The 25,322-nt window shown below is 35.3% G+C and overlaps 5 protein-coding genes across 8 annotated transcripts; 2 read left to right on the top strand and 3 right to left on the bottom strand.

Annotated features, from left to right (window-relative positions):
• Positions 1–422: 422 nt before the first annotated feature.
• On the bottom strand, positions 423–3,788 carry LOC114422530. 4 transcript variants are annotated; one of them, XR_003668693.1, is made up of 8 exons: positions 3,656–3,788; positions 3,483–3,580; positions 3,290–3,352; positions 3,051–3,179; positions 2,534–2,571; positions 2,405–2,450; positions 1,309–1,473; positions 423–960 (listed from the first exon to the last, which is right to left on the bottom strand). XR_003668693.1 is itself a non-coding variant. In XM_028388929.1 (7 exons), the coding sequence occupies exons 4-7, from the start codon at positions 3,090–3,092 to the stop codon at positions 785–787; spliced, it is 471 nt and encodes a 156-aa protein (XP_028244730.1). In that variant the 5' UTR covers positions 3,093–3,179; positions 3,290–3,352; positions 3,426–3,580; positions 3,656–3,780; the 3' UTR covers positions 423–784. The 4 variants fall into 4 exon arrangements, 3 of the variants coding, with proteins under 3 accessions (XP_028244730.1, XP_028244729.1, XP_028244731.1); XM_028388929.1 differs by lacking the exon at positions 2,534–2,571 and having other exon boundaries at positions 2,405–2,492; positions 3,426–3,580; positions 3,656–3,780; XM_028388928.1 differs by lacking the exon at positions 2,534–2,571 and having other exon boundaries at positions 2,405–2,492; positions 3,656–3,780.
• A 93-nt stretch (positions 3,789–3,881) lies between these two features.
• On the top strand, positions 3,882–5,503 carry LOC114422528 (glutamyl-tRNA reductase-binding protein, chloroplastic). Its single transcript, XM_028388927.1, has 5 exons — positions 3,882–4,300; positions 4,391–4,462; positions 4,560–4,664; positions 4,760–4,909; positions 5,013–5,503. Exons 1-5 carry the CDS (start codon positions 3,950–3,952, stop codon positions 5,250–5,252), a joined length of 918 nt encoding a protein of 305 aa, XP_028244728.1. The 5' UTR covers positions 3,882–3,949; the 3' UTR covers positions 5,253–5,503.
• Positions 5,504–6,280: 777 nt separating this feature from the next.
• LOC114423974 (exocyst complex component EXO70A1-like) lies at positions 6,281–8,293 on the bottom strand. Its single transcript, XM_028390867.1, has one exon. The coding sequence runs from the start codon at positions 8,291–8,293 to the stop codon at positions 6,281–6,283; it is 2,013 nt and encodes a 670-aa protein (XP_028246668.1).
• Positions 8,294–9,892: 1,599 nt separating this feature from the next.
• LOC114422527 (coatomer subunit beta-1-like) lies at positions 9,893–15,574 on the bottom strand. The gene is made up of 4 exons (XM_028388926.1): positions 13,394–15,574; positions 12,611–13,123; positions 10,942–11,027; positions 9,893–10,408 (listed from the first exon to the last, which is right to left on the bottom strand). Exons 1-4 carry the CDS (start codon positions 15,440–15,442, stop codon positions 10,204–10,206), a joined length of 2,853 nt encoding a protein of 950 aa, XP_028244727.1. The 5' UTR covers positions 15,443–15,574; the 3' UTR covers positions 9,893–10,203.
• Positions 15,575–20,191: 4,617 nt separating this feature from the next.
• LOC114422526 (protein MANNAN SYNTHESIS-RELATED 1-like) lies at positions 20,192–24,049 on the top strand. Its single transcript, XM_028388925.1, has 6 exons — positions 20,192–20,547; positions 21,079–21,211; positions 21,318–21,385; positions 21,871–21,956; positions 22,684–23,263; positions 23,393–24,049. The coding sequence occupies exons 1-6, from the start codon at positions 20,446–20,448 to the stop codon at positions 23,669–23,671; spliced, it is 1,248 nt and encodes a 415-aa protein (XP_028244726.1). The 5' UTR covers positions 20,192–20,445; the 3' UTR covers positions 23,672–24,049.
• Positions 24,050–25,322: the final 1,273 nt, after the last annotated feature.

Raw genomic sequence — 25,322 nt, 5'->3', positions numbered from 1 at the left:
GGAACCTTCTTTAAAGGTGACACTAAACTTGGCCCGTATTGCCAAAATCAGTGTCCCTCTCCCTCTAACTCCAAGTGTTCCATTATGACTGAAATGCACTTACTCTCCACCGACAATTCTGACCTTAAAAAATAAGAGAAGAAGGAAAAAAGACATTTCACCATTTAAGCATTTAAATTTTACACCATATATTTGTGTTACAGGTTACCCTCGAGGTTTCTTATTACAATTTTTAAAGCAGTCAGAAGTCATCTATCAGTTGAGTTTTTAATTCATATATTAACTCTTTTCAACTTTAGGCTTCAACTCAAGCCAAGCATAAAAAATTGTATTGTAGCCTGTAATTACAACGTTATTGTTGAGGAAAGGGAAATGCAATTTTCTTCTCGACATCACATGTGAGGTTGTACTATGCTTGGATGTTACAAAAAGAAAACAGTATGTCAACCTAAATATTTAATGTCTATGAAGTACAAACTATCTTGAATTTGAATAAGGATATTAAACATTGCTTTGCTGAGAATGTTGCAGTCACTTCTCATTTCACCTTACCTTACAGCCAAACATGGAACATCACATTCAACGTACTATTCTCTAAACTAGTTCTACACTGATTCGTCTATACAGAAACAGCAAACATGGACATGGAGTCATATTTCCCTCATATGCCTTAGAAACTTGTCTGTTCACACATCATTACTTGATAGACAACATCCTTGATATGTGCAAAATTTTTAACAAAAGAGTCGTTTAATTTTATCTAAGGGAGAACTAATCACTTTCTTCATTGATCTTCTCTTAATGATGTGCAATCCTTCACCATTAAAATCTCCCCATATAACTTATGTGGGACTTGCTCCAACTTTGTCCCCTCTTGCCATGCTTGCCCTACTGAAACCCCAGGTCCTAGATAGCGAACATACACAACAATTTGATCGTTGAAAGGATAAGGATGTTTAACTGCAAAAACAAAAGCAAATTAAATATAAAACAAAATTGGGGCGTGCCAGGACTTTGAACAATAATATGACCACCCAACTTGGCCTCCAGTGTATATTACAGGGTAAACCAACAAAGAGATACAATATATAACAAGAAAAGAGTCACCAAGAAAATAATGCCACAAGATACACCATGCAGACATCTATCACAGAAATTTTACGTTAAATTTTAACATCTAGAAGTCAATATAAATACTTTAAACTATATAACATGTGTACTTAAAGTTGTAAATATTAAGATTATCCCCTTATGAAAGAAATATAATAGCACCTAACTTTAACAAAAAAAATAAACATAAGACCCTACCTGGTCTTGGAAAGCCTAATGGGAGCTCTTTGATATCATGTAGTCCATCCCCGAATTCATATGCTAAATCACATGGCTGCTCTGTTGACATCACTTCCTTAAGTTTTCTCACTGCAAAATACAAGGGAGCAAAGGAGTCAGCAAATGCAGCCAAAACCGATCCACCTGGGAGGTAGTGAAATTCATAAAATATGTAATTAATGTTAATAGTAAGGACAATCGAATTTAACCTTGAAAGAATGAACCACAATGCAGCTATAGAAGAAAAAAACCAAGCCAGGCATCACAAATGAATTCATCAAAGATCCTTGATTAAACCACAATTATATGAACATCTTGAAGGAAAACCGGCAAGATTACTCTTCAATCTTCTTCTATGATTCTATACAGATTATTGAAACAGTAGGATTCCGAAACCAGAATTTAATGAATTAAAGAGGGACCACTAAACAGGTAAAGGTGTAAAGCTAATTATGACAATGTACATTATTTGACTTTCTATTGTTGGACAATCATATATAAACTTATTTTCACAGTTTGACCCCTTAGTGTAAAGAAAAGAGAGTACAAATTCAATATTATGGATTGATTTCAAGTATTGCGTGTGAGAAAAATAAGTTTCTTTTGTTCCTTTCCTTTTGTATGCAACTGCATGTGAGTGACTGAGTGTACTGTTTATCTAAAAATAACCATTCTTTCAATATTTTGTGAATCAATATGAACAGCTGAGGCACCATATAAATATTATAGCCTCTCAAAAGTATGAAAAGACTGGTGATTACAAACTTAAGTTGTCACAATATTATTTTTTCAATTTTTCTGACAAGAATAACTGAATGGTTATCTCACAAAATTGCATGAATTTGGAAAGGTATATATGGTAGTACTCAAGACAAGCAAATATTCAGTTTCATTTTTCTTTTGCCTCCATGCTGTTATATAATTGGACTTTAAAGTGGCATTCACAATCATAGTAACAATGCAACCTGGAGATATAAGGTGCAACAGCATTTAAGATTGGTGGGTATTTTTCACTAAAATGAGTAATTGTGTAAAGGTATCCATGCATTTCTCTGCCAAAAATTAAGAAACTTACTAATGAATCGTCGATATGCCTGCCCATCCTTGCTAGTAAATATAGCCTTAAAAAGTAGCAAAGGTGTTAACTCTTCAAAATGTATCAACTGTACAAGAGCAAAAAGCAAAAATGAAATGGTGAATTTACCTTTCTGAAGGAATTGATCTAGGAAATTGACATTGGTCCTATGTAACAAAGTTGAATATTAATAAAGTTAGTTTAAAATTTTTAAGCATGCCAAAAGTGAGAAGCTAATAGACATGAAAAGAAACCATGACAAATACGTTCAGCACACGAGACACACTGAGGTACACAGTGGCAGAAGTGTTGGAACAGGAAGCCATGAAAGAAGGCAGGTGAAATTTGCAGGGAAATAAGTAGTATTTCCTAATTCAAATGGAAGGTAGTTACGAATCCAGTAAAATGAAATAGGAAAATCTTATATAAATATATATAAGAAAAGGGAAGACATTTATTTTGAGCACTGGGATTGAAGTGTGCATGGTATTAGGGAGCAAAGTTGGCCATCAATTACTGCTCCATTCCTTGACGTGGAGGTCAGCAAAGAATGGAAGGCTGTAGGAAACAGAATGCATTGATTATGTAGGTTTTAACAACATTGACTAATACCAACAACACAACGACGATGAATGTGTTGACTAACCTCCACTTGATGAGGAGTTATAATATTCAAGCATGATATCATCTTTGTTGGAACGTAGAAGCACTTTTCTTTACTAACTTGGGATCCTCATATCGTGTACCAGCTATCTGCCAAGCCATTGATACAAGTCTGCCCAAAAACTCGCAGTGTAAGTTTCTTTTTTTTATCAGAAAATCGCAGTGTTAATGTAAGATAAGATAAAAGTGGAATTAAAAAAAGAGTAAGGAAAAATAAAAGACCTAGGTTTTAACAATCGGAGAAGTCGATGCCGTCTTTGCTGAGGAATATCTTCAATTTTTTTCCTGAACACAGAGAGTGAGAGAAGTGGATGGCATTGTAAGAGTTGCAAGCAGCATGAGAAAGCATAATAGATACCATAGGTATGCAGCGGGATTATAGGAAGATGGGTCGAAAGGGATCAATAAACCTCACCACATCCTGCTCATCCAACTATGCCTTTTCACCACTCGGAAGGATTTCAAAAGCCCAATTGCTCCCAGAGACACCACCATTTCTGTACATTCCCAAACCTACAAAACACAATCCAAATTAATAATTCAATACATGTAGTTTTGCACGGTAAAACTGTCGATTGAAGCACGCACCTCTCAGCCGTGGATGCATTTGGCGGGAAAAGGAACGACGAGTTGGACGCCACGACCATCTCGGCGGTGTGACTGTGAGTGTCGTCGCAGCCATCATCGCCATCACTTGATAATGGTCAAATCAACACTCAAAAGTCAAAACGCAGCGTTTGGTGTGGATAAATAAAAAGGCACCAAAACGAAGTGTCGTTTAGCTATGCAAGAAAAACGACATATTACGGGTTCGTGGTTCTTCTTATCCTTTCTATTACTTGAGTTGAGCAGTGGGTGTGATCTGAAAGTGAAGGTGAAGAAATGCTTCTTCAAACGAGGCAATTTGGCACAGCGTGTCCATGGGTCAGACTCACACCCGCAAGCAAAAGAAATAGCTCAGTCTCATTGAGAAGGAGCAATTGTGGCCCAAAATGTTCGGTGTCCCAATTGGAATTGAAGAGTGAGAGTGAGAGCAAAACGAAGCCGTATCCAGCAGAGGCATCGAGGACCATAATGGAGTTGGCTAAGGTGGGCACGCTGTGTACGTTGACCCAAGAGGGTTTGCCACTTGGTACTGGGGTTCGATTCGCGGTTGACCCTGAACATGGCACTCCCTTGTTCTGCTTCAATTCCACTGACAACACTAACATCCCCTCTTCTCTTCATGTTCAGGTGCCTCGTCTTCTCTCTCTCTCTCTCTATTCTGTTAATTATATATCTATTAATTCCAGGGATTTATTTCTGTTTGTGTTTGTTTATCAGTTTGAACAATTTGGATTGCGCACTCCTCAGTGCACTATTCAAGGAACCCTTACCAAACCACAGGATCCAAAGGTAACTGACTTGTTACTTGAGTTCCCTATCTTAGCAAATCAAATCAGGATCATAATCATAATTCAAATCTCATCATTTTTGTGTACTGTGTATGTAGCGTCTTGTTTCTGTGTGGAGGAAAAGGTTTGGAGAAGAAGTTGATCAAGATTTTATTTACATTATTGCCGTGGATCGGGTACTCCAATTGGAAGACATTCAGGAGGTACGAACCAACACCACACTCATTAACACATAATATAACCTTATTGTGCCTATGCTAGTAGTGATGTGTTCATTGTGTTGCATACTGCATTGCAGGATGGCATATGGGTCACCTCTTCAGATTACAAAAATGCTCAACCCGATCCTCTTCGAGACTCTGCACACAACTTAGTCACTGAAATCAACACCAACAATATGGAAGACATTACTCGCTTTTGCAATGTCTACGTTGATTTGGATTTCCTGGTTTGTTACTACTTACTGTTAACACTATCTATGCCTAATGTCATCAAAATCACATTGCTAAATGCTAACTAAACAGAACCCTACTCTAAATTAACTTTGCAAGGTCTCCGAGGCAAAGATGCTATGGGTTGATCGCTTGGGCTTTGACATGCGTTTGTCTTCCCCTCACAAAGGTGTGTTTGACGTCCGCATTCCTTTCCCCAGAGAAGTCACCGATGAGAAAGGTGCCAAGTCGACGTTTAATTGTATGTCACAACTCGCTTGGGAGGTAGAAAGAAACTTCCAACATCCAGACTTTTCAAAGGTTAAAGAGTTGAAGCCAGTCAAGTCCCCTTTTCTGTAACCAACATGCCAATTCTTCAGTTGTTATCAAACATCCATCCTTGGTTATTTTTCAAAGAATATGACCATGTCTATCGTGGCTTTGTTTAGTTTTGACTCATCTAGTGTTGATGCAATGTTTGATGTACTTCTAAGGTGTTTTGTAGCCACATCAGGAAAAATCCAATACACGTTTGTGTTTCAAAACTCTGGTATTAGGCAATGCATTTTGATATCAAATCCGGGTTGAATGGATGAACAGGTGTTTGCATATACTCATACATCTATAAATGTGTGACATTTTAGTAACAAGTAGTATATATGCATGATAAGTTAGTAAGCAAAAAAGGTTAATTATATCGATTCTAATATGATCTATTCTTTTTATTTTCTTCTTTGACTGGATATTACCGGAGGCATAGTTATTAGATTAATCCTTGAATAAGGGTATTAATTAGGTAAATGTCAGAATGGCTATTTCAAGATTCTAACTTGTAACACTGCTGGTAATGTTTATAGAGACATAAGTACTTCCATTGCGAGGAATGTATGATGGGTGAATATGGTCTGTTTGATTCGCGTCTAAGTTAATTCCAAATGTATCTTGTAATATATACGATAAATACTTGAAGCTTAAGAATTGTCTAAAATTAATGAGTTTGTAGAAGAATGCAATGTTGTTACTTGAAAATCTGTTTTCCAATATTGGGATTCATAATGAAAAAGAAATTACATTATGTAATATACATTAGAAGAGAATAGAAAGAAACTTGATTTGAATACCTTGAGAGGCATTTATTCATGTTAGCATATACATGTCTTTTCTTTCCTTTTGTATTTTTTAAAAAAATGGTACAATGAAATTCGAAAAGCCAAAAGATATAAATACCAAAGTCAGAGTCATTTTTATTAAAAAACAACTAATTAAGCTGTAACTGTGATAACATACAAGTAACAGTGAAGTCCTACTTGCAAATGATTTGTATTTTTCTACGCACACATTACGTTAAGTACATTAGCTTTCATCTTGCCAAGTACAAGAAAAAAACATTATAGAGCAGCTAGAGTCAAGCGAAACTGATGACTTACTTCTTTTATTTTACTAATCAAGTCTGTCTGTTTACTGCTACTACCCTTCCTCTGCCTGGGCTGAAACAGAGACCTAATCTTGTTCTCCAAACTCTGTGCCGTATATTTCATATGCTTGTCAACCTTAGCATCATTTTCTATTGACAAACAATAATTCTTGACGTAGGCCCTATAAATTGGTATAATACCTTCCACCAAATGCTTGCATACATTTTCCCTCAAGATCTCATCGGAGATTACCCAATTAGATTGCTTTTTGTACCTTTCATCAAAAGCTAGATTGAAAGCATTTAGTCTCTTTGTCAAGTCTTGGCTTGTCACACTTGCACTGGTGGGTGAAAGTATGTCCCTTTGAACTACGAGAATAGATAGAAGCTTTCCCCAGCTTTTCCTCAAATAAAGTGCAGCATAATAGTCCTTATATTGCTCGTGTGCTTTTAACCAAGAATCTCCCATCATATTTCCAAGCACAGTACCCCTCAAATTGCAGAAATGACAGTGATTATTCATCATAAAAAGGTAGGACAATGTGATATCTTCATAGGCCTTTGACCAAGAATCCAAATTTACCGCAACCTCCTTAATTGCGTTATATATTTGGCAGAAAACAATACCCTCTTCGTATGCTTCCTTTCTCCAGCTAAGATGTATTCCCAAAACCTGTGTCAAATGTGGCCTATAGGCATCCCCGAGCAGCTGATTGCAGTAATCAATTACAAAGCTTACCAGCCTGGGAACACTGCCATCAGAGGGAGGAGAAGTCGGTCTTTGCAACCTAACTTGTGCTGGAAGTTGCCAAAATACCTCACTGGCACCATTGACTACTTTTTTTATGAGATCCTCAGTCACAGTCCTAATTTCTTTACAAGCTTTCACACTGAAAAGCTGGTTGAATATTAGCCTTAGACCATTTAAGACCTTGAATATGGACAGCAGGTTCAACAACTTGAAGGGGTCATTCTTCCTCTCAGTAACAATCCTTCCAAATTGAATAAAAGAAAGAATTCCTGATTCAATGGCAATCTTTGCAAAACACCCCATCCATGCTTCTGGACCGATTTTCTCAAAGACAATAGCTGAGAGCCTGCACTCGGTCTTGAGCAGTTGCTTCACAACCAACTCCAAATGGCAACCCCATTGGTCTATGTAGCTCTCTATACACTGTGCACCCTCAAATTCAGCTGTTAGAATCTCAAGGTAACTCAAATCTAAAGTCTTCAAGCTTCGACGAGCATTCATACCTCGAACTTCAACATAGATAGATTGACACTTGTCTAGCCTGCCGTTAGCATGTAATCTCTCAATGATGGCATGCAACTCCCCTGCTAAAGAACTTGTCAATGGCAAAGCTTGTTTGGCAATACTGGCTTGCTGACCGATGTGTGATGTCAACGAAACCAAAGGAAGAGGCATGGAGTTTGCTATGATAAGCCTGTGGAACTCAAGTTCTAGTTTGTCAAAAGCAGTACTAAGAAGACCTCCATCAAGGCGAGAACTTTCCTCCTTGACCTGCAATTCTTGCAATATTCTCAAAGATTTCTTCACATTCAACAGGTAAAGCTCATTGGTGATTGCTTTGTCTTGTAAGAACTCAAAGACGTCCTTCAACCAGCCAACTGCTAACCTGCAATTATCAGTTAGAAGCTTCAATGCTTCCTCGAGCTTCTTTGTGTCTGAGACATAGGTGTATAGATCAGAAGAGGGATCTGTTAAGAGAGAATGCTCCAAGTGCTGAACAGAGTCAGAAACCTTGAGGAGTGCAGCAGCAGAACATAGAACACTGTCTATACCTTGGTCAATGTTGACAAATGAGCACTTCTGCTTCGAGATGGGTCTAAGGGAAGCTTGCAAGGACAGATATCTCTGGTTAAGTAGCTGCAATCTCGATCGAGATTCATCAAGTGCAGAGGCAATGGCGCTCGAAGTTTCCAAACTAGTTGTCAAGCACTTTCTAGCTGCTTCAAGGCTCTCCATGTTCTCCATATCAATGGAAAATCAAGTGCTGACTCGAAATAATTACTAGTTTGGCTTTTAGATTGCATTCAGATTATTACAGACAGTTACACATAAAGTTTGGTCCAATGAAAAAGATAATATTTGTTGGTTTCTTGTTCATCGCCCTACTCACATTCCTTCACCAAACTCAACAAACAAAGTAAAACGAGGGGACTAGCTTCACTTGCAATACAAACATTTCAGTAATGTCAACCACCAGAAGAGGGGTATAACCATATGCACAACTAGTTTCTCAAGCCATTCTTTATTATTCCTAAATCCTAGCTTTCTTGTTTAATTCGACGACCAAGACCTGCTAGTCTAGGCTTGCTTCAACTGCCTCAACAATCAACCAAAAAATTACAACGAAATTCTCGTTTGCGCTCCACGCAATTCCTTTCGTTGATTTTACGCGCCTTTAATTTGTCTTGAAGCAAATGTCGTAATGAAAATGCAAACAAGTGACCAAGTTGTTGTTATTTTACAGTACACTCGTTTCATTAACGAAGACAACTCAAGCCAGATCTAAAGGTTTTACAAAAAAAATTGAACTTCTAAAAATAACTTACGATTTAGATTTATAATAATTTCTAACTTATATTAGTTGTTCTTGATTATTTTTTTAATTTTAAATGAAGTTTATCAAAATAATATTCTAACTTATTTATTTCAATAAATCTTATGATTAAATTTATAATATAAATTTTGTGATAAATTCTTATTAAAAGAGCAATTATTGCTTATTCAAGTACAACCTTAAAAGGTTTATTTGTAATTTTTTTCATTTCTTATTAAATATTGTAAAAAAATTCAAGCAGAGAAAGTCAACATCTGTGTATCCCTCCTGATAGGTCGTATCCAAACAACTGCAATATTAAGCTATATCCCATTTTCCCATCTTCATTCCCTCCCAACATCTTCCACAACAACGAAACAAAGCACACTATAATCGCATTTTATGAAGGATTGCGCAGTTGCAGATTTGTGCTGCAAAATACTCCAGAGACGAAACTTCACTACTACAGGACTGCCTGAAACAGGCATATCCCTCGAACTGAGCAAGTGCTTATGAACTTCTAAAAATAGCCTTTTGAACTTAAAATTGGCAAAATTTAAACTTTAGCACTCACTCGTACTATGGTACATTTCTGTACCGTGGGGTCTTTCGAAGTTTTTAAAGTGTGATCAAGGAAGGGGGAGCAATGTTACAATAACTAATGATATATGAACATAATATTTTTTAAAACAAAAAAGGAACCACCGGTAAAGAAGGAAAACCTCGAATCTAAAATTATAAGTTATTAATGATCACCAAGGCGCTCAATGCTCAAATCATTCAGGTGACAACTACTCCCTCTGCTCTCAATTATAAAAAAAAATAAAAAATAAAAACATATTTTACATGTATTAAAAAGATTAGTTAACTTTATTAAATGGTGTCATTTTGGAAAGTCTCATTAAATAAGACATAGATAAATGAGATTTGTTTATATTTGAGACAAAAAAATAAGACTTTTATTACTTATAATCGAAACTGGAGGTATCATTTATCATTAATGATTATTATCCGAACATATGTATGCAAGGCCAACCAGAACAATAGTCACTAGATTGATTCTCATATCAATATACGGTGTCCGTCCCCATGTGTAGAAAAATAAAAGATGGGTAATAAGGATTTTTCTTAAGCAATATCCAAGGAAAGAATACAGACAAAATTGAAAATTCAAAAGGAAAAAAAAAATAATACTAACAAGCGGGCTGCCACCAAAAGCCTCAGAATTTGAAGCAATAACCAACCTTGAAGTTAGCCGCCACCGGAAGCTACACGAAGTTGATAAGACATACAAACGAAGGAAACATAAGAGAAAACGGGGCATTTGCTCCTATTAAGCGGCTCCCTTCTGTTTCAAAGTTATCTTATCCCCAAGACTGAGGGCAATTCCCTGAGTTTTACTTCTTATTCTGATGTATCCACTCAACTTACCATCTGCTTGCTTTTCAATGCTCACATTCACCAAAGCATCTTCCCCAAAAACACTCTTAGCATAAAGGTTTGCAGCAAGGAATCCACAATCCCCTTCCAATGCCGATCTAAACAAACAACAACGCAAACCAAATGATTATATGGAATGGGTCCCCATAAAATCATGACATAACAATGTTTTATGTCCACACATTAATGATTAGTACGTAACATGAAATGTTGAAATAATATTGTATCGGGTACTTATTTCTACAATTTATTAGAATGATTTTCCTGTGACAAAAAACAATAACAAGCAAAGTTAAGACTCAGAAATGAAGAAGCAGATAAGTGGTGCAACAAAATGAAGATGGACAAGATCAGCATTTGAAAAAACTTTTCCTGTTGAGCTTGACTGTTTATGCAATCAAACTATCAAATGCCACAAACGCTTTTTTTATAAGAAAATTTATTTATCAAATTTAAAAAACATTTTTCTAAGAAAAAGCAAACGCAAATAGGTCTTTAGATCCACGTAGTAGATGCTCTGGAAAACATACGCAATAACTGCCAGAAATTTGCATGTTAGGGTGGGCTACAGAGAATCCTTTGTGTAAAATTAGTGTCTACAACAGGACCTGAGCAGAGTCAGATAACTTACGGTGGAGTCAGGCACTTCATATTTGTAGACTTGATAATGTGGTTCAGGAAGTCCCTCTCATCTTGTAATACTGTATTTACAGCAACCTAAAACATAAAAATCATTTTAATAAACAAATGAGAGATATCATCCAGTTAATGCAGAAATATAATGCCTGACTCATGTATCCCTATCACAGTTGTGCTTCTGTGATACCTTCCAATTAAGTATATATCTAGAAACATAATGATATGGGTGCAGCAATAATTCATGATTATTGGTGTTTTTCTCTGATGCATTTTAGCAGGATATGGTTTGACCCAAGACAACACAGAGCCATCCTGCATTCACACAGATGATACCAGCCAGTGCACAAAACTCCCAAAATTACAGTGAGCATTGCTCAAATCTGTGTGATTTAGTCATTGCGGGGTAAATTGCACATCTGTTATCCCAAGTAGGCCACAAAATGACCGTCCCCCAGTCAGGTCAAGACATCCAAATTGGATATTTTCAACCATATGAAAAACTCACCTATTTTTTACTTCCTACTTAAAATTTTTAGGCTGCAGCTTCTGAAACTTCCTTTCCTTCTCCATCTCCTTTTGTTTGACAGTTACTTACAGTTTGTTAGCCTGCTTTATTGTGTTTCTTTTAATATTTTGTTTTTAAGACTTTCTAATAAAATTGTTTTTTTAGATACAATATGTTATTTTTTCAAACTTTGACTTCCGATATCCTTACACTTCAGCAAGTCTGTCTTTGAGAAAATAGTTTTATGGTGTTATTAAGTAGATATGTTTCACTACAGCTTGAAGTTATTATAGATACCAGATATATTTTATTAATATAATATCCATATCACACAGTGGGATATTCAACATAGGAGATAACCCAAAGAGCAGAATCACAAGTTATAGCTGCCATACAAGCTTAAGAAACTATAGAAGATTCAATGTATGATGCCTGACTAAAATGAAATGAAAACCCCACCAGATCTACTTCCCCATTCGCACCAAAGAGAATTGTATTACAGTAGAAGCAACAGCATATAAAGTACCTCATTTGTTATCACTTCCCACTTCTCAGGCTAATTCATATGGAAATAATGGAAAGGTCATCCACCAGAGAAAACAATATAACTACTCTGCATGTTACATTTCAGGACAGCGACGGGATGGGGGATCAAATCTAGAAATTCTTACAAAGTAACCAATTCTTCACCAACACCTAGGAGCCTAACCTAATCAATTGTGGCATATTTCCCTATTAAGTACATCTTATTGTTACCAAGGTAGTAAGCCATAATTCAAAAGTCAATAAAAAAGCATCAACCTAACTACAACACTAACAATAACCATGAAACATGTTACTATATAAATATATGAATTTCAAAGCCAAAATAGCATTATGTCAACCATCAAGATATCAATGCATATATTGGAGACAAAATGCTATTAAAAAACAAATTTCAAAATCATAACTTTTATGAGCTCATACTTAATAAAAACACCAAGGGCTCATTAAAAAAGCACAACATAACTCTAAAATGCTAAAGTACCTAATAAAAATTTGTCCTGTAATTTTTTTAATGAAAGTGGGGTTGCTTTGGGCAAGAAAAGGTAGCACCATATTTTTTTACCCTTTGGTTAAAAACATAGCCAATGAGAGAAGGAGGAAAGAGATATACCTTGTTTTCCCACTCAAACTCAGCCCACATAGTTCTGAATGCCACATCAGCACAAGATGCAGGAGAAATGTAGTCCATGATGTCAATATGGATATCATTTAGAACAATAACTGTTCTCTCAAGAACATTAGAAGATGTCTCATAGACTATGTTACCAAATATAACTCCTGTTTCAGTTGATGAAACCTTAATATTGGCTTTAATTTGTTTGCTTGATTCTGGAGCAAGCGTATAGTTTTGTGGACGCTCAACAAGTTTGAGATCACCCATGGTTGCTAACTCCAAACATAAATTCTGAAGAGTTTCCTTGGTTCGGTTGATGACAGTAACATCAAGGACAATGTCATAGTGATGCACTGTGACATATGCTTCAGCATAAACAGGATCACTGAATCCAGTGAGCTGAAGAATGCGATTGAGCTTATTTGCATCATCTGCATCCTTGGTAAACTCCCCAGTAGCACGTTTGAGATCGTCTTGAACCTCATCTTCCAGCTCAAGTTGGCTCATACCCTGAAGATTTCAGAAGAAAAGAATTTACATATTGAATATTAGAAGAAACACCATAAGAGATAGTGTACTTAAACAGATATTGACCGTTACAAAATTTATAAGTCACCGGCAGGAATTACACACATGAGCCAATTTAACATCAGGAATTCAAGCAATGCATGTAAATACAACAAAGTTCGCATCATGCAAAATGAAGAACTCGAGAAATATAATCAAACAGCAATTCAGTTATACGCTCACAAAAGGTGTACATAAATTCAGTTATCATACCTTCCTGCTCTTCAGATGGTAAAAATCAATAAGATCATCAGGCTGCGCATTAGAGATTTGAGCCTTGGCTTTAATCTCCTCAGTCTCACGACACTGCTTATCTGCAAGCATTTTCACAAAGCTCTGTCTGCAAGATTGCAGCCATATTTTTCTTATCTCATCACCGGTATTGCACAACAATCTAATGCAGAGGACAATCCTGTCAAAAGAATCATTATCAATTGGATGTGGAAGAATTGAAGATTGACCCAGCTGCAGCATGGAGACAATGATCAACAAGGCCTGTGTAGTTGCCTTGTTAACTTCGGCTTTTGAAGTCTGAACCTCTTCCAACCTTAAGACAAGTTTTGTCAGTGTACATGCAACTACCGCCCCAAGAAAGAAATCACCAGAAAGAATGAGTGATCTCAAGTTGCCAATAGAGGACAGAGAACCCTGTACAAGGGTGGGTGGTGACATGGCAGTTTCCAGAGCAGCACTCTGGGTGGCATAGGTCCCATCTGCAAGAATAGCAGGCCTCCTAGAAGACACGGTGGTTGAGTTCACCTGCTGTATGGGTTTTGATGCCTCCTGACCGTCTCCTTCCTCAGTAATAGTATAAAACGGAAGGTCACCAAGACACTGCTTAATGGTTGCAATTCCACTCTCAACCTCCGAAAGTGACAGGCAATACTCACCAATGATCCAGAGTGCGCATGAACACACCCTCGCAGCACGGATTTGGTAGAAAGTATCCAAAAGCCTGGTGATGATAGAAATCCGCAACTTGGGGTTGGTCTCGATGATCTCACGCACGAAAACAACCACATCCATGGCAGAAGCCACATTGGTATCCCCCAAGAAGTCCATCAACAGATGCACGACAGTGCTCGCCACCTCCGGGAACTTAATGGCACAAGTATGAATAGCCTGCACCAGCATCTGCCTGTACTCCCCATTCTTCTCATTCTCCCCACTCTGAGTTTTAACAACCTCTTTCTTGAGCATCATAACAACCTCATCAATGTTCCTGGGAGTTATGAGCTCGAGAGCAATATCGAGAGTCTTCCTCCTAATATCATGATTGGGAGTGGAAAGTGCCCGAAGGACATCCATGACCATCTCCACCATGATTTCCCTATTGGAAGTCTTGAGCTCATTCAAACGATCAAGCACAATGAGCTTAACATTGTTATCACTCTGAGAAAGCAAAAGCTGACAGTAAGTGCTAGCAGCAGCCCTAATGGCAGTGGGTGCAGAAGAGAGTGACACAAGGGTGCTAGCACATTCATAAATAACAGCAGTGGAAGGAGCATTCAAAAGGGATATAATGATCTTAATGTACTTCCCCTTCTCCCCCTTATTGTTCCTACAAACCTTCCTAATAAGCTCCAACACCACCATCTGAAGCTGTTCACCCCAGTCAATAATCCTATCGATATTCGCAAACAGATAACTGATAGCGCGATCCTGAGAGCAAGAAAAGAGCATGAGAAAGGCATTGCGCTTACTAGAAGGATCCTGCTCGGTAGACAAGAACTTGTCGACAATCTCCGGCCCGCTGTCGAGGAGCTGCTCCCCCTGGGGGAGCTTGTAGACGGACATGACGGCGAGGACGGCGTTGCGGCGAACGAAGGGGTGGCGGTGTTCGAGGTTGGAGAGAATGGAGGGAATGAGAGGCTCGATGATCTCGGACTCGTTGAGTCGGCAGAGGAATCGGAGGGTGACGCCGCGGATGTACTCGTTGGGATGCTGGAGGTTGTTGCGGAGGTTCTGGCAGATGAGGATCATCTCAGGGAGGACCTTGCCGCGAGAATCAGTCTTGTCGATGATCTCGAGGTAGAGGAGGAGGAGCTTCTGGATGGTGTGGTCCTCGGAGGGGAGAACGTAGCGGATGATGGTGATGAAGAGCTGCGGAATGGTCTCGCCGTTCAGGAGGATCATGATGGCCTTCTTAAGCGCGTCGATCTTCGCAGCGACGTCGTTTCCTTCCAGGGCCTCCTTGATCTCGTTCGCCAGCGCCGGCGTGCCCTTGTCGAAGTGGACCACCAGAGTGCACGACTTCTCCATTTCTGATCTGCAATTCTCTCAGAGCAGATCTGATGTTGCCAATTCTAAATCGCACACACAATTTGGAAAGGAAGAAGAAGAAGATGCAGATCTGTGGGATCTGAGCAGAAAGAAAGAACACACGAAAGCCATATCGTTGCTGAATTTCAGTTTTTAACACCATCACTTCCACTTCCACTGACTCGTTGGGCTTCTATACTTTGTCTGGCCCACATTGTCTGAATTTGAGCCTTCATTCCATTGGGCCGCCAATTGGTTTCTTAAGGTAGTTTCTATTCTCACTCCCATCCCCTACTTTTTGAAAATAATGTGAAAACACTATCCTACCCTCCCTTTAGTTTCCCTACACTCCTCCCTCTTCCCTTTCTTACGCACGCAGACACGCTGCACCCCCCTCTTTCCCTACTACCGTATCCTCTCATTCCTCCTTTAATCTCCTTCCATTTTTGAGTTCCATTGTGCCTGGTTTTTAACATTTTCACGAGTCCCTTACCTCCTATTTCAAACAAAACTCATTCAGAAGTTGGTATCATATCACCATCATAATATACAATAGCAAGAAATCCCTCCCTCTTGTTAGGAAAATAATGAATATGAACACACAAAACAAGTTACCTCAAACACCATTGTTGTTTTATATTAGAAGATGTATTGTTTATTGTTAGTCAATTATCACAATATTTGTATTGTGTTAAAAAAACTGATTAAGATTGTATCGACTAAATATACGATTTGAATCAATTTTTACGAAAAAACTATAACTTTGTATTTGGATGAAGGATTTGAAAATTTTTAAGAAATTTAAATACGTAATTTTTTAATTGTCTTAATTTAAATTTCTTTCATTTTATAAATGTTTTTTTTGGATGAAGCAATTTAATTTTTTGTATTTTAATTTCCTAATTTGGATAAAGTAATTCAATTTCAATAAAATTCAAAATTTTATTTTAAAATATTTATTTAAAAATTAAAATTTCAATATTAAATAAAAATAAATATTAGTCATTTTTAAATATTATATTATATGTATTACATTAAATAAGTTTAATGTCTATATTAAAGATAATTTTATATTATCTTCAATCATAAATCTTATTCAATAATATATTATATTTATCATTTCACAAACAATATCTCATTTGCCTTTAGCTTCCTCAGATGCATTTTTTTCATGTTCGAATCACCCACTGGCCATGCCATGGTGGTCACCAGAGCCCGTCTCTTCTCTGCTGCACTCCTCCGCCGCCACCCGATGTTGTCGGCTAGAAAACCAAACTCCCTCTAGACCTCGACTACGACTTCGTGCCTTGTCGTGTTGGTTGACCAAGTTTTGACAGCCACAACAGAGGTGAAGCACGAAGAAGGAATTTGATTAAGCGGCACGGTGGAGATCGAGTTCTTAATCCATAATGTTTGAATCTTAAGGCTCAAAATGTTAGAGTGAAAATAAAATCAAATCAATAACTATTGAAAATTTCAAGTTTTAGGTTTTAATATGACACTTAAAAAATAGTAAAGGAAAGACAAAATTAGATACACGATTATTCTAAAGTTCAAGTTTTGATTTAATAGTTAAAATCATATTAATTACTATTTTAAAGTTGATGAGTGAAGTTCTTTTATATATATATAATATTAAAAGCACCTAATTTTAAAATATATTTTTATAACAATTTTAAAATCTTTAAATAGCATATTAAATATAATTACATTAGAACGAGAAAGATGATTGAGCAGAAGTTGCATGTACTAATCAATTTTTTATGGTTGTAAAAATTATTAATTTAAAATTTGTATAAATGACAATATCTATTTTAATTAATTTTATTTATTACATCAAAATATTAAATATATTGACAAAATGTAATTTAAAACATAAGTACATTTATTATTTCACACGTAATTATTATTTTTTTTGTAAGAAAAACGTCATTTTTCCATCTGAATTTGACATGAAAAGAAAAAATGGTTGTACTTTGAAAACAATATAAACATTAAACACGTAGTTTAGACCGAGGATTTAGCGGGAGGCTTTAACGCCATTCTTTGAGGCAGATTAGTCGGGATATTGAATATCCAATTCCTCTCATTCGATTTATTTGACTACATATGTTTTATAAACATGGTCAATTTTTAATCACATCTGAGAACTTTGTTTGATGAGGACATATAACTAATAGAAAATATTGAATACTTTTTTTCACTCCAGAAAATATTGAACACTGAATGCAACTTTTGTTGACCTCTCAAGTCCCTAACCAGTTCTAGTTACATTTTAAACTATTTAATTAAATTTCCTCATTTCAAATAATATTTGGAAATATTTTCCAGATAATTTAATTACAGTTTCTTCTTTTCAAAGTAAAAAAAAAATGTACTATTTATTGATCATAAAGTAATGAAAGAGTTAGAGTTCAACTGTGCATAAATATTTACAATCATGAATTTAATCTTAAAAAAGTTATGTTATGGAAATAAATAGTCTAAAACTCTCAAATGAAAATTACTATACTAATTGAAACGAAAACGATCAATAGGTTATCAAGAATCTCAATTAAGTCTTGTACTAATTGAATCCGTTTAAAATTGAGTTACGATTCCAATGTTTGTTTTATTTGGGTAAATTAGTAATTTTGCATATATCTTGCTTAACAGGTTCAGTGCGGCTTTTTTTATTTATAAAAATCCAGAAATTTAATATTCTATATAATGTTTTATATTTTATTTACATCAATTGTTATTTTATCTTTTAAATGTATTCTGATATTTATTATAAATCTCTAAAAAATGCGTGCTTAAATTATATTATTTAAAAAATATTTTTCCAATTTTAATGAGTTGGAAAAAGAGCTGAACTAAATATTTTAGACCGATAAGGAAATAAAAGTATTGACTATTTAATAAAAATTACTAGCATTTGTGTTATAAAATTATTAAACAAAACATACTTAATATTCTTATATAAATATTTAAGATATTAATTATCAAGAAAAAAATCCCAATAATCCACGTTTGGAAAATATTAATTTTGATTGGGTATCATATTTTTATTAGATGGAATTGTAGTACTTTTCAAACTTGATATTTTACAATGTGTGGCTGTTGTCTTCGGATCTCGAGCTCCAGCTGAATAACAATATACAATTACCTCATTTGTTGTTATTAACATCTTTGCGTTGGCATTGAGTTTTTAATATATATATCAATATCATTTTTAGAGGCACGAAGGATTAGATTATGTTGGTCAAAATTAGTAGAAAGTATAAAAAATTAACTATAGTTTGAAAGCTGTAAAATTATCTATTATCTATTAAAATAGTTAAAAACATAAAATTACTTAAGATAAAAATAATAAAATTTTATCTTAAATAAAAAATTATTATTTTTAATAAATATCTAAGAACAAAAAGAAAATAAGTATAAAAAATTAAAAACTACCATTTTAAAAAGTATTATTTCAAATAACATTTTAAAAAAATTAAAAATTATTAAAAAAAACTCATTTATTAAACGGTTAAACAAACATTTCAGTTAATAAAATTAATTAAAAAAACTAAATTAAACGTGTTGTAAAACACACTCTAGCGTTATGCTAAAGTTTAGATCTTATATATATATAATATGAAATTAAAGATTTCATTATCCTTTTACTTCGTCGCTAATTTCTTTAAAGTTAATTATATATTTATATATAAAAACTCTTAAGTTCTCATTTTTTTTAATCTAATTTTTATATAACTTATGTTAGATATATAGTATGAATTTATTTTAAGATTTTAGATTATGTAAGAATACATATTAAAGAGATTTTTTTAAATAAATAAAATTTAATGTTCTGATTAATATATTTTAAATAGAAGCAAGTTTAACATTATTTAATTAATTAAACGAAAGTTGTAAATAGAAAGCAAGAACTTTGAGGGTTTTAAAATAGAAGTAAATCAATGAATGAACTAAATTTATTCAATTTTAAAATAACAATAATGACAATGTCCATTAGCAATAACAAAATATTTTAAGTAAAAAAGTATTTTTGAGACAAAAGTAAATTTGTCATAAAATAGAACTCTTGTTTTTATTTTTATCCATTTGGTTTCCATTAAAAAAAACACACAATATTTTTAACTTCAATCTAAACATGCATTACATATAAAATAAAATAAAAAGAAAATAATAAATATTTAGGCTGGTTTTTTAAAATCAAAATTAGATTATATTAAGTATTTTTCATTGAAGTGTTGTGACTTTTTTTTTTTTTTTGAGTTTTGAGTGATTTTTTATTCTCCGATTAATTTTTCTACAAGTCGATTTTATGATTTATTTGAACTAGACACTTGACCAATTCACTGATTTATTATTATCTACAACCATTTTAACCGACTGTAGCAAGATTAGTAGAGTTAGAAGTAAAACACATGTGTCCTATGCAAAATAATTATAAATGCAACAATTTAAACAGGCTGTAGGAAGATTAGTAGAGTGAGAACACATGGGTCTTGTACAAAATAATTATAGATATAGTTTTTTTTTATTGGTAGGAATCAGATAAGTGCCTACAGAACTAGATCCGCCGCTTAATTTATACATACAGAAAATAAACATTTAAAAGTATGCAAAATTAATGTCCGAAATTAATGATCCTTAAATTAAGCATTCGTCACCAAACGTGGGTTTAAATACTAGCAAGTGGTATTAATTAGTTGATACAAAAGGCAACGAAAGATTTTACGAAGCACATATCATTGTCAGGGGTAGTGTCGGTGATGAAGTAAGGAAACAGTTTCTCTCACCAGTCACCACTACAATAAATATAGTTACAACATCAACTTGGGTTTTTTGTCTTAGTGTCCCACACCTCCATGTGCTGCTCAAGCTTCTTCTGTTTCACTTCTACTTGAAGTTTATAACTGCTCCTCAATTCTAATCTCGCCTTCCCCATTTAGATATCTTCTACTTTCTAGAGTAAGAGTAGCTACACTCATACACACCACACAACACAGATCATGGGAGTGGATTTAAGGCAAGTGGTGGCGGGTGTGCTCACCCTCACAATGTTCGTCATGCTTATTCACATGATCAAAAGGGACCATTTTGATGCTGTTCATGTAAGAATTTCTATCTCCTTCCTTTTCATTTCATTTGCCACTCTAAACAACTACCCAGGGATCTGGATTGCTATGATTCAAGGATCAACTTAAAACCCATCTGCTGTATGTATACCTTGTAGAGATCATAGATCCTTTATTCACAATTCATAAATAAATAAATCGGTAGCCAAATCTATCCAAATTGATCATTCAAGCTCGGACTTGGTAGAATGCCAATTGCAAACTCTCATTTATCTGCCTTCAGTCTTCTCCTATTCACTCTCTCTACCTGATTTTCTTAGCAACCCAAATTCAGAATCCATCTTTTTTTATACCTCAAGGTCACCCTTCCTTCCTCACAAAGTTTATTTATTTATTGTCCAAAAAAAGAGAGAAGAAAAAGACAAAGGTAGAATCATTTCAATTCAATACAGAACATGCCAGTCCAAGTGCTTTTCGAATGCATATTTCCTTTGACTATTTATTACAGTTGTAATTTTTCAATATAATTACAATGAATTTATTTCTCTTTGACTTTTTGTTTTACAGGATAAACTTCCTGGAACAGAGGATGTCGGCTTTGAAAGTACAAACTTTGATACTACTCATGTTAGAAAGAACATCGGGATTTGGAAGGGAGATGCTGATGAGTTAAACCCATGTTGGGCTAAGCCATCTGAAGGTAAAATTTGACTCTAAAGACTTGAAAATTGTCAAGGAACTTATACCGGTTACATTTGCTCACTCTTTTTGTCCGTATTAATTAATATTTTGGCAATGGCTGGCAGACAATGCGGAGACTGAGGGATTTGTTACCTTTTCACTAACCAATGGCCCAGAGTACCATATATCTCAGGTAACTCATTGATTCAACCATTGTGCTTGTCTGATTGTTGAAGAGTTTCTCATGTATTAGTAATGTAAGGGTAGTTGCAGCTATTTTTCAAACATCAGCAATATTTTTTATGAGGGTTTCATACGGTATCTTTTTTTTTAGTCCTGCTCTCTGGATCTTCTTTAATCACCTGCTTCTTTTTGCTCCTGGCCTGCTTGCTGACTTTAATTGATCAGAGTTCTGAATATATTGTTTAATCCACGAATCATTCATAACTCTTTCCTTAATGCCTAATATTGAGTTCCATTCTTGATTTATATTTTATTTATCGTCACGCCTCCTGCCTGCTGCTGTTAGTTTCCAGCATCTATATTGTTACTTGTTAGTTCTCTATTATTGTCTCATAACTTTTGGTGAAATTTGTTCCTGAGATATGCCCCCTTCTTAATCCATAACTTCAATTATTATTACCAACATTATGTAATTTCTGGTAATTCCTTGTCCAGATAGCAGATGCAGTGCTTGTTGCTCGCAGTCTTGGGGCGACACTTGTCATCCCTGACATTAGAGGAAGCCAACCTGGTGACAAGAGGTTAGTGCCGATTGCTTCTCCTATTTCAATCTCTGCTATAGTTAAAGAGATTGGGGGAGGGGGTAATTTTGCATCTTCTTTCAGGGTAGTCATAATAGTTTTGCCCTTTCGCTCACTTGTTTTGCTTTCTACTGTGATTGATACTCATCTTATCTTGCCAGCAACCAAAACATATTGGCTGCTGATGTAAACAATCGGCTGTAGTTGAGTCATCTTTGCTAAATAAGATTTTTTCTCTCCTGCTGTTTCATATATAATCCCGGTTTATTCCAATTCATTTTTCTCTAAATTCCTGGCATTGCTTCAGAAATAGAAGTAGTTATCACGGGGAAGGGAGTGGGCTGGTGGTTTCAGTTTCTATTTTCTATAATCTGTATCTTTAGAAGCTTTGCTTCTTAATATCTATGTCATGTTTATTTGTGTCCTCTCAACCCTCCTTCAAACAGATTCCGTTCCAGGGTGAGGCTAGAAAAGGCCAGCCAAATTTAAAGTCAAAAACTGGAAAAATGACTCAAGGTTCTCTGCTTTTAAAATGGAAAGCACTTTTCTAATTTGTTATTTCAGGCTCCATTGGCATTGCTAGCTTGTTTTGGATGTAGCTTAATTTGAAAATGCTATATTCTGATGACATTGTTAAATAGCTGACAGTTGAACTCAATTTGAAATCAGTCTAATTTACTGTGTTTACAGATGCACTTGCATGTACCTAATATAATTTATGTCTCAGGAACTTTGAGGACATTTATGATGTCAATGTGTTCATGAAAAGCATGGAAGGAGTGGTCAGAGTGGTAAAGGATCTTCCTTCTCATGTAACAACACATAAAATTGCTGCGGTCAAGGTTCCCAATCGGGTTACAGAAGAATACATAGCTCAACATGTTGAACCTATTTATAGATCAAAGGGGAGTGTAAGGCTTGCTACTTATTTTCCTTCAATAAACATGAAAAAAGCAGGGGAAAAAAGTGATGCTGATTCTGTTGCATGCTTAGCAATGTATGGAAGCTTAGAGTTGCAGCAAGAAACGCACGACCTTGTTGACTCAATGGTTGAAAGACTTAAGACTTTAAGCCGAAAGTCAGATGGGCAATTTATAGCTGTGGATTTGAGGGTTGAGATGCTGAATAAGAAGGGTTGCCAAGGAAGTGATAGTGAAAAAGAGAAGAGCTGCTTTAATGCACAAGAGGTTGCAGTGTTTTTGAGGAAGATTGGTTTTGAAAAGGATACTACAATCTATGTGACACAATCAAGGTGGGATGAAAGCCTTGATTCTCTTAAAGATTTGTTCCCTAAAACATATACAAAGGTGAGATATTTGTTCTTATTTCATCTTCTCATACACACATTTTATTTATTGGAATGCTGAGAGGAAATTCTACAACACATTTTTTTATAGTAAGCATAGAATTTCTCATTTGCTCTGAAATTGTTGCAGGAATCCATCATTCCCGCAGATAAAAAGAAAAAGTTCCTAGACTCTGAAGATTCTGAGTTGGAGAAAGTGATTGACTTTTATATTAGTTCTGAGAGTGATGTTTTCGTACCAGCAATATCAGGTCTATTTTATGCAAATGTAGCTGGTAAGAGAATTGGCTCTGGTAAATCCCAGATACTGGTTCCGGCTAATATTCCAGATTCATCTGCTTCTGCCTCCAGTTTCTTGTCCCATTATGTCTCCAAGAAAAACCACTTTGCCTATTCTTGTTACTGTTAGTTCGAAGTGAAGACATTCGTAGCATCCAGTAGCAAATGTTGTGTACTAATTGTCCTGAATGATGATGCTTTCCAAAATGTACCCTTTCGGGAATTTCAGTTATGGCCTAAGGCTTCTTGTTTGACTGTTCACCAAAAAAATTGAAGTTACTGTCATTTGACATGTACACAGGGCTTTCTGAACGGATATTTAGTTTGTAAAATTATGGTTGCCCCCATATTTATTTTTCATAACTGGTGAAACAATTGATAGGCCATTTATTGGGTTGTCTTAGATAGAACATTGTTTTAGGGGAGGGTATTGATGTTTCAAAAAGCAAATAAACATGCGCAATGTACCAAAACAAAAAAAGAGAAACAAGAGTTTTTTTTTGTCCAATAGCCCCTAAATAATCAATATAGGCAAATTTTCTTATTTTTTCTCAAAAATTTCGTTTTGTCCATTAGCCCCTAAATATGAATTATGGAGCACAAACGTGTTTTCTTGTTGCTTCTAATCCATAAAAGTGTTGATTGTAAAGTCTTGTGTGTGGCCCAGGAACTTAAGAAGAGAATTCACGAGCTGAGGCTGCATATTGCACGTGTTACGGAATCAATTTATGAATGTGTTGGAATAATCTCTCAAGAGTCAAGACTCAATCGCAACAAGTGATATTCCAAAACTCAAAACGACATACTAAAGAGCGAGAGCGAAATACTGTTTCATGCTAATGATCAAGGCGAGCAAGCTACATTTTCACTCGTCAATTCAATTCAAGGCGAGAGAGCCAACACCCTTTTGATGCCTTCACTTCTGCATGTTTCCCATATGAGCCTTCTAAGCGTTTATTTATATATTGTATTATCAATGTTTCTCTAAATTGATTGAAATTTCAATTAGATGCTTACTGGAAATTTTAATTTTCTTGCTATCATGAATGTTGTCTCGCCATTTGAGCTAAAATTTTATATACTTTACAATTGTTGATCACTTGTCAAAGAGATTCGATTCTTATCTGCGTAATAGAAGAGATGAGAGTGTGATTGAACTCGAACAGATTGCGTGAGCCAACTAAATTGCCAGCTCTTATGCTTATGTTGGTTCGTTCGACTACTGGCCTAGCTTTTTTTTTTATATTATAGCAGCCAGGTTAGTTGACGATATATAATTATACATTCTTAACACGGGGATAAATTAAATCCAGAAAACCACAATCTCACACATTCACGTGTACAAAGGAAGAGTTTCTCTAATTCACTCACTCTATTGCACTCATTGTGATACAGGGAGGTGCCTTTTATAGGCATATTATAACAATAAATACAATAAACTTAGTGCCTAAGACTAGCTAATGACGGTGGCACTAGCTGCACTACAACGTCTAAGCAAATGATTATGCCTCCATGCAAATTGCAACAGGTGGTGCAGTGATTTTTTTTAGCTGCAATCTTTGAATTCAAAGCTTCTAAACTCTTCTTAGGCGGTGATAATTGCTAGCTTGATTTAATTTTTTATTTAACCGACATATATGAAACAAAAACGATATGTTTACGAAAATAAATGAAAGGGAATCATTGGTGGAATAGTAAACTGAATTCAAGCAATCACCGCGATTCTTCACTTTCCACATCGAAAAAATCCGCATAAAAGAATTCATGCTAAATAGCAAAAT

This window comes from Glycine soja, chromosome 8 (assembly GCF_004193775.1).
Source record: "Glycine soja cultivar W05 chromosome 8, ASM419377v2, whole genome shotgun sequence".
Lineage (NCBI taxonomy): Eukaryota > Viridiplantae > Streptophyta > Magnoliopsida > Fabales > Fabaceae > Glycine > Glycine soja.
Note: the sequence above shows the minus strand (reverse complement) of the source record. Positions and strands in the feature narration are given on the sequence as shown.